Source organism: Phycodurus eques, chromosome 5, assembly GCF_024500275.1.
Source record: "Phycodurus eques isolate BA_2022a chromosome 5, UOR_Pequ_1.1, whole genome shotgun sequence".
NCBI classification, from domain to species: domain Eukaryota; kingdom Metazoa; phylum Chordata; class Actinopteri; order Syngnathiformes; family Syngnathidae; genus Phycodurus; species Phycodurus eques.
In genome coordinates, this window is record NC_084529.1 from 340,064 (window position 1) to 349,357 (window position 9,294).

The window sequence follows — 9,294 nt, forward strand, 5'->3', positions numbered from 1 at the left end:
CCATTGCCGTCACTCGTCGTCATCATCAACTTTGCCTTTGACATGGTTAGAAAAAAAGTCAATTGATCATTGAGTTGTATCATTTCATGAAATACATTAAACTTGTGATTAGAACTCCGCTGGCATCACTGAAGAGATTATGGTGGACGTTGGAGGTTTCACTGTACAGGGGGTTAGTGAGACACAATGAACCCTAACCCTATACCGTGGTTCATCATTCTCTCTCCCGCTATAGCTTGAATGTTTTAAGCGATCGATTATTCTCAAAGACCATAGCGAATATATGCATGTGTGTATTGTTGTATACTTATTGTATGTGTTGATGCTCCGTGCATGTAAAACTAGCATTTGATTGAAGGTTTGTAATTAGTAACATCTATGCCAGTTTCCGTTAGCCCGTATTTCACATAATATGTTAGCATAAAGCTAGTGGACTTTTATTACATGAAATCATACAACATTTTGGTGTTTAAAAATACAATGTTTAATATTCTCTTTTGTTTTATGTGTCAGTTTGAACTTACTGAAAGCGACAAATGGACTGAAGCAAACTCGCTTTCTCTCTTATTTAGAGAACTGAATGAGAACAGGCGCAAACAAATACTTTAAAACTGCGCTTCAATATGTTTGTGTTAAAAGCATGGGGAAGAGTTAAACTTCTTTTAAAAATGATGTGCTCGCACTCTCTCTCTTTTTATATATATCTATGACAGATTTTCACCTATTGTAGGGGAGTCTGGAACATATCCCCACGATAAATGACAGTTCGCAGTCGTTTATTGTGTAATGTAAACTTGAAATGTAGCATGTCAGTAAGGATCCCCTCCCTGTAGAGACAATATTAATATATTACATATATATTACAATTATATTATATTATATATATTACATATATTACATTATTATATATTACATATTATATTACAATAATATTAATTAATAATATTATATTATTATATTACAATATTAAGTGAGACAAACTAAAGATGCAAAATAAATCATTTCTTACCTGCAACTCACACCAAGCCACCTCCACTGTGGTTTCCGTATCTAAGCCCTTGTAGACCGTCTTGAACGAGCCACGTCCAATTTCAATGTCGAACTTGAGGAACCGTCCGTCCGGCGATGTTCCCACTGCTTTCGTCTCGGCCTCTTCGATGTCCTCCTGCACTTTCTTCTCCGCTTCCCTCTGCTCCGCCTCGGCGCGAGCTTTGGCCGCGTCTTTGTCCTCTTCCTCCCCCTCTCCTTCGTGCGGTACCTTTGCGTCGGCAGAGTTGTCCAGCTCGCTCTGGCTCAAGTCTGGCGACGACTGGGTCTCCACCACCAACTCTGCGTCACAGACATCTCGTATGATGGCAGACGCCTGATGCGTAGGCACGATGTTCACCTTGGCAATTTCCGGGTCTTTTCGCTTTCCCCTTTCCAGAGACTCGGCGGACTCCTCTTTACGAGGCGCGCTTTGTTCAACCTGCGTCGTGCGAACAACGGCGGCCTGTTGCCGCTGCGCCGGGCCCTCTCGCGATTGGTTCCGCTGAGCGGCGGGTATAGGGATCCTGCTGGGCAAAGGGAGGGCCAACGCCGTGGCATTGGAGTCGCTGATGACGCTGCGGCGCAAGAAGCGGTGCTCTGGGTTGCAGCGGTCACGCTCCATGGTGTGATGCCGCCGCCTCACCTCGGTCGGACGGGATTCGTTGACCATCGAATCGGAGCCAGAGCTGGGACCGTTTCCACTCTTTGGAGGGGGAGCCAGGAACTTCACCATTTTGTCATCAGGCTTTTCCGACATCCCACACAAAGAGTCCAGGAAGACTAGAACTGAAAAATTAAAATAAGGAGACTTCCATGACGACTAGGGGCTTTTGTTTGAGCAGTACCAGGGATCTAAAGTGAAAAAAGAAAGTCTCAAATTTCCTTTCCCTGTTGCTTAAAGTCCGTCTTCATACACATAGTGCAAAGATTGGAGGAGGTCGATGGGAGGCGTTCTTTTGGAAAAGGCTTGAACACCACAGCAGGGCACAGAGTTATGATGTTTGTATACAAATCTCTCTAAGCCCACACCACCCATTCTGTAAGACACGGACTGCAGCTTCTGTCAAGCATAAGGACTCGCTGGTGAGGAACGAACACACACAGCCGTCTTAGAGATGCCCGACTTCTGAGCAAAGGCCCACTGGTACAATAATCCAAATTTACTCTTGTCCAATTTCACTGCAAGAGAAAAATAAGAAAAAAATGCTTCAGATTGGACAAAGACAAACATAGCATAGCAACAAAACATAAAACTGAAGTATTTGGCAATATTAAACAAACTGCATGATATAAAACTGATCCGGCATGTTTTAAAAGCCGTGTGTGTACAGAGCAATGAAATCACAATGCTGAGACGCTACTGTTGAACTCTTTGATCAGACTGTTGTATATTTTGAGCTTCAGCTTGCCACAGACAATTTTTTTTCCTTTGTTGTTGTTTCTGTTTTAGTGCTTTAAAAATAAAGCGAGACAAGACTAGTTACTACACCCACTCGTCACAACATTAGCTGCACATTCGCAATTTACTAGGATCCAATACAAGAGCTGCATCTCCAAATCAGCCTTGACTGAGCTACGATAACATCACATTAATTTGAATAATGGCTGTGGCTGGAGTTGGCAGCGCTGCATTTTGATGATCATATTCAACAACATCATTTGGCAAAAGTTATGATGCCGTGTCAGAGGGTTAGCAAATAACCATATCAACCAATCAATTAGCTTTATTATTTATCCAAGCATAGACAAAGAAGATAATATTAAATAACCAGGTATGAGTGTACAGATACACCAAGATAACCATCAGAAAATACATATTTACTAAAAAGCATCATACATGAACTAGGCAGCGGTACCAATGTCTCCAGATCAGGGACTGCTATTGTGTAGCACTTAACCATATGTTCGACAAGTACGAAATGATTCCATTGATTGAGTCCTTTATCCAACAGATACATTTGAACAATAGATGCATGCCTAGTACTGACTCTTGCACTTAAAAACATTTCACTTGTTGACTTAGTGGTACCGTATGGCAAATTCTTATATTTTAGCATAGTTTCACCACTTTGAATGTTTAAGAACATCCAAAATGTAAATATCAGACAAAGATAAGCCAAGTGAGCAATTAGTTTTTAAAAGGTGCTTTTATTCATTAAGGAAAAATAACTTTCCAAAGCTACCTGGCCGTGTGTGAAAAAGCAATGCCCCCCCTTGTTAACTGTGGCAAATCACATTTTGGTTCATCTGCACTGACCACACCCAAGCCTGATTAAGACAAAATCACTTAAACAGGACCTTTTTGACAAAATGAAGTCAGCGAAAAGAGCTCAAAAAGCTGCAACAAACCGCCGCGGTCCAAAGAAATTCAAGAACAAACGAGAAGTAAAGTAATTGACATCTATCAGTCTGGAAAGGTTTACGAAGGCATTTTTAAAGCTACAGGATTCCGGCGAACCACAGTGAGAGCCATTACCTTCAAACGGAGAAAACATGGAACAGAGTTAAACCTTGCCAGGAATGGCCAACCTACAAAAATTACCCCAAGAGCAGAGCAACGACTCATCCAGGAGGTTACAATGTAACCCAGGACAACATCTGAAGAACCGCATTTCTCCTTTGCCTCACATAAGGTCAGTGTTCATGACTCAACAATAAAGACGAGAATGGGTAAAATGCCATCCATGACAGAATTCCAAGGCAAAACAACTTCTGACCAAAAACAACAAAGGCTGGTCTTACCTTCTCCCCCCAAAAAGTATATATATCTGAATGATCCCCAAGACTTTTGGGAGAATATTCTATCTGAGTTCAGGCCTCTCTGCAGAAAAACATCTGGAACTCAGGAATGCGTGGACAATTTTAATTCATATTTCGCCTTTACTGAGGCACCAAAGAGACAATATTAACCAAATAGTAGAAAAAAGTTGGTTTGGCAAATAGGGGACCCTTAAAAAATAAATCATTTAAAAACTGCATTTTATGTTTACGGAGGTTATCTTTGATCTTTCCATATGTTTTATTATCTTAAATAAAGTAGGGAAACTGTGCAAAAAAAAAAAAGACTGAGAAGGTGGCCAATATTTTTTCACAGCACGGTAAAAATAATCTTTGCTCTGATCAGTTATCACTCATCTTCTCGATTTAAATATGGAAAAAGGGTTTTCTCTGATCCTTGGTGCTATCACGTCTTCTGGCGGCCAATCGTTTAAAGGCCTCTTTATACTCCAACGCCCGCATTGCATCACGTGACCTACGAATTGCCCCGCGCGGCCCCTCTGCGTAGCTTGACGTGCACACGGCAAAAATTGTAGCTGCGCGTTGAACGCCGCGGAGATCATCTCTCGTGATTGGTCCGTTTTAGTCACATGCTGTGATGACGTACTCAGCGTGCCCCTCGGTTCTCCATACCATCTATGCCGCCACCTTCTCGATCGATTTTGCAGCATAATTAAACGTAACTGGTCATCTAGGTCCATTTGTTCTAGCAGACACTGTTCCACGGTCACCATTGCTGCTTTGTTCCTTGTTACTGAAAGGAAAGGAAAAACGGCTACCGGAAACCGCCCAAAAATGCTGAGGAAACTCCACCCTGTGGTGTCCTAGCCAATACCAGTTGTAGCGACACCCCCGACTTGGAGGTGAACTGCAGTACATTTTCAAAACTGCGCACATGGGTTGCACTCGAGTATAAAGGCAAAATACGCGCGGGACAGCCGCAATGACGTCAGCGTGGTCGCCGTCCGTGCAAGTATAAAGAAGCTTTAAAGCGACCTCGTGCTTTGATCATTCGATGTGGGGTCTTACTATCATTGTGAAGCAGAGGTCACCGACTGTTGCATTGTTGGCCAAATATTCACAACCCCACAGAGGGGACACGGTTGAAATAAGAGGATATTTGGATAGGTGGGTCCCTTCAATCACTATAACAAAAACGGCTCACTGTGTTCATCTCTCAATGACCGCAAGCTTCGCTATTTAATCCAGCTATATTCCACATTGTAAATATAGTTAAGTATTGTTGTAAACCACAACAGATGTATGCTCGCATATACTGTATATGCCTGGCTTGGCGGCCAAACAGAAGAATTTTTTATTCTTATTTTGATGGAAGGGAACCTTTTAAAACACACCTAGTTTCTCACACTGCCCCACCCCGACATCTGGATTTTGGCCTGTTTTACGCCCGCCCCCCCAGGAACTGTCCTGAGGTGCACCACTTCCCTGAAGGTGTCGACTAACAGCATTTCATTTCATTAGATGGACTTTTAGGCTGTTTAAAATAACACTGTATAGCATCATATCATCTGATTAATGTTGCCCACTCAACATCCTGATCATGATGGAAGGGGGATCACCCCATCTGTGATCCCTGCTCAAGGTTTCAACCCCCATAGTGTGTTTTCTCTGAGTTGTTTTCTTTCCCAGATGGGAGGATCTAGACAAGGGGATATCATTGATCTTTTGTGAAATGTAGCCTTTTGGAGATTAAGGGCTATGTATATAAATACATTTACCCGGTCCATCTAGATCTACCGAGTATTAATCTCAGAGCATCATTCCAGGATATTTTCATTTTCTGCAGGGCTAGTTTGACGATAATTTTATCGAAACTCTGCCGTATTGAGTGGAATTAAGTATCCGTGGAAGACAGACAAATGTATATCATCTGTAGATGCATTAAAGCCGCATCCAAACATTGCTTATATATATGTATATGTATGTATATATATATATATATATATATATATATATATATATATATATGTATATATATATATATACACACACACACACACACACACACACACAACACTACCATGTCTTCATCATCTGTCATTTGATCCTTCTTAATAAGAAGTCCAAGACACCTTATCTTAATACCTAATATACATATTGTTTAATTCATATGACAGCGCCAGGAAAAAAAGTGCACGTTTGGCATTTTTGAAGAGGCAGAATCAAATAGAGGTCTGGGATGCATCTCATTACCTTGTGAAGTGTAATGTGGGTGGATAAATAAGTGCACACACACATTTAAATTTAAAACTACCTCCACTGTACAGAACATGAAATACACCAGCTCCCAAATCCCGACCATTTGTTGGTTTAACGTGCTCTGGCGTTTAACTAATTGACAGCTACTAGTAAGTAGGTCATCAGCTCAGATCTCAAACGAGGGAAGGTGTAATTAAAATGATCACATTGTATGAATAGTCTCAGAACACTTAACGATAACGCCGCACTATAGAGGGAGAAGGGATAAAAAAAAAAAAAAAAAACGCGTACTTGAGAGATCGTTATCGGTCACAGCAACCACCAACCATGAAGGCCATTTTTAGTCCCGTATCGATTCGGTTAATTGGGCATCCATCGCCTACCGTGTCCGAAGCACAACATACAACACCAACCGAACAGGGCGCAGTTTATGTCCGACCGTACATTCGAAAGGCACAATCATGAGTACAGGCGTTATTTTGTGTGTGTGTGTTGATAAACTGACACTTCACCTATTTGTCACTCGTCCGGTGCAACTACGTTTCCTCCCGGCTCTTTATATGACGACGAATGCACTTTAAGCGGCAACATTTTCAAAGACACAAAGCAAAGAAGGCGCAACCGGCTCTTTGTTAGCGTCTGAGCACCGAGCTAGTTAGCTCCAAGGAGCTAATCCCGTTTTCCCGGCGGCCTAACCAGTCAAACGTCACGTCGCCTAGTTTAAACAGGATGCCCCCCGCCGTTAGCGTTCCACCATAGCCTAGCTGACGTATGTACATCTACTGTCGAAAAGCGGACAACAACTATCGATGGCGTTACCGTATCGAAGTCCGGTTTCCATCCCTGAATAATTACCACGGCGAGCCGGGTACATCCGACCGGTGCAACGCCGGCTGGAAAGCTACCGGGTGGGCAGGCCGGCGGTGACAAGTAGCGTCACTTAGCTTAGCGTGCTAACCGTTAGCGAGGCGGGTTTGCAGATGGCCCAGAGCTATGCTAGACCCGCCCCCCTTTACATGCCCCCACCCCCACCACAGCACGATTCAACGTAGGCTCTATTTGAAACGTCAACAACAAAAATACTTGAATTTTTCAAAGACACACGGTTACATTTCTACTGTATTCACGTAGCTGCTAGTCTAGTTCGTCTTAACGAACCGGTAGATAGACGGTGACCTACCTCGCATCCACCACACAAGCGGCATTGAAATGCTTCTCGCAGCGGGAGTCGTCGAAAAATGAATACATGGTCGGTATCCGAGTATTTTACAGAGAAACCGGCCCAGTGTACCAACAAACTAAGACATTATTTTGGTCCCCGAAAATCCCCCAGCAACGCAGTTCCTTCGTATTGACGGAGAAACGGGGGGTTCCGTCCGCGCATGCGCGAGTGCCCAATGCCCTCATAACCACCGCGCGTTCACATCCCGAATTGCAAGATGAGGTCAATCAAAACGTTTACATTCACTTCGTCACGCAGCATCGTTTACAAATGTTCAGTTGTCATAGTGTTGCTGCTACTATTATTTATTATTATGAGGAAAACTACAGCAAATCATCCTTTTTTAAAAATGGGGTTTTCTTTGCTGCGTAGTTTAAAATGCACGCAATGGGCTTTTATTGCATGTGAGGCAATACTGGGAGAGTGGGTGACGTTATCTTTTGAAAATGCTTCGCAGAATTGACATGACGGTTATAACGTGCAGTCGATCTCAATCAAGGGGCCGTCTTTTTGGAGTTGAACACTACTCCCTGCTGGTAGATGTTTAATAAAACACGCTCCTTGTTTATTTTATTGAACAGAATAGAACGCAATAGCACAGATGGTCAATGTTCAAAAGTGCATAAAGTTACAACTACTTTTTTTTTTTTATTCTCATACGGTAGGGTATATTTGTTGAGTACAGTTCACTTGTTGCTAACTTTTAAGTATAATACAATTGCATTTAACCTTTTCAAACTTTTCTTTACATACATTTTTTTTAACTTATGAGCAATACATTCATATTTAAGTATTTTTTTCCCTATAAAACCACAGTGTTGATGTTCAAGATGTGGATAATGCTACAGTGGCTTAAACCTTTTTTTTTTTTTTTTTTTTTTTTTAATCCGATATACCGGTAGTATATTTAAGTACAATTAAGTTGTATTTAACTTTTAAGGTCAATACAATTGGATTTAACCTTTTCAAACGGTTTGTTTTCATTTCATGATATTTAAATTTAATCATTGTTTAAGTCCAGGTTTTTATTTTCCAATTATTATATTTGTTGTGATGTTCAAACTCTGCATTACGCCTAAGTGGCTTAAAATAATATTAGATATATTTTGTATCATTAAAGCTTCCATCTCGTTTTTTATTATTAACACTTGGGGGTACTATGCTAATGAATTTTTATATTGGCTCAACAATTTTCCACTAAGTGCCACCTCAAAAAATACTTAGCCTTCCAATATGACCAACATTAAAATACAGTAGCATAGTAGATAAATTCTTAAAAATATATTCTTAAAAAGTACATTGAATATGTTGTAATCCACTTATTACAGCAATATTTGGGGGTAAATAATCTCCACCTGCTAGCTTGTCTCAAATAGAGACCAAAAATAGCATTTGGTCTTACCTTTATTTGAATATATAATATAAAGCCCAGGCGCCTGTGCTTCTCCAAGAAGATCTCCGTCACTCAGTCATAAAAATCCTCCTTTGCCTTCATTTTTCAAGGTCTGGCTGCTTCAGTGGCGGCTTTGCAGTTTGGTGTCATGAAATGGTTTTGAAATTTTGGGCAGTCGACAAACCAAGAAAAGCTCGCTCACCGAAATGATGAAAACGAGCTTTCATCTGAACACTGATGTTGTCTGCAATGCTGCAATCTGAAACTTGCCTTGTAGCTCTGTCAGCATGTATTACATCCACAGTGTCAGGTCAAGCGCGGTGCATTTTTTATTTCATTTTTTTGGGCTGAAATCGCTGATAGAATGTGTCAAACGAGTCCTATTGGGTTGCGGATTCGTTCACAGCAATATCCAATATCAAACACTTGGTTTTGCAGCCCTGAAAAGTGCATCAGTTTGACTGAAAATGTTCCAATTGGCCATCATTAAAAAGCTTCGCGCTGTGGATGCTGATGTTGAGCCCGTGCTGCTCATTCAATGCTTTTGCATTCGAATGCAAATTCAGCTATTTAAATGACGAAATCGTGGATATCATTGGATTGAAATAGGAAATCAATATAAAGCATGCACCGGAGAATTAAAATGGACAAG

The 9,294-nt window shown here is 41.3% G+C and overlaps 1 protein-coding gene across 6 annotated transcripts in view; it reads right to left on the minus strand.

The window, feature by feature from the left end:
* wnk1a (WNK lysine deficient protein kinase 1a) overlaps window positions 1–7,418 on the minus strand; it is a 38,656-nt gene extending 31,238 nt beyond the window's left edge. For 4 of the 6 annotated variants that reach the window (XM_061676542.1, XM_061676543.1, XM_061676544.1 and 1 more), the window contains exons 1-2: window positions 7,208–7,418; window positions 1,010–2,208 (exon numbers count right to left, since the gene is read on the minus strand). In XM_061676542.1, the coding sequence (XP_061532526.1) occupies window positions 1,010–1,786 (777 nt within the window). In that variant the 5' untranslated portion in view covers window positions 1,787–2,208; window positions 7,208–7,418. Of the gene's footprint in view, window positions 1–1,009; window positions 2,209–6,410; window positions 6,469–6,846; window positions 6,973–7,207 lie in introns of those variants that run through there. The other 2 variants (XM_061676540.1, XM_061676541.1) reach the window with 2 other exon arrangements.
* Window positions 7,419–9,294: the final 1,876 nt, after the last annotated feature.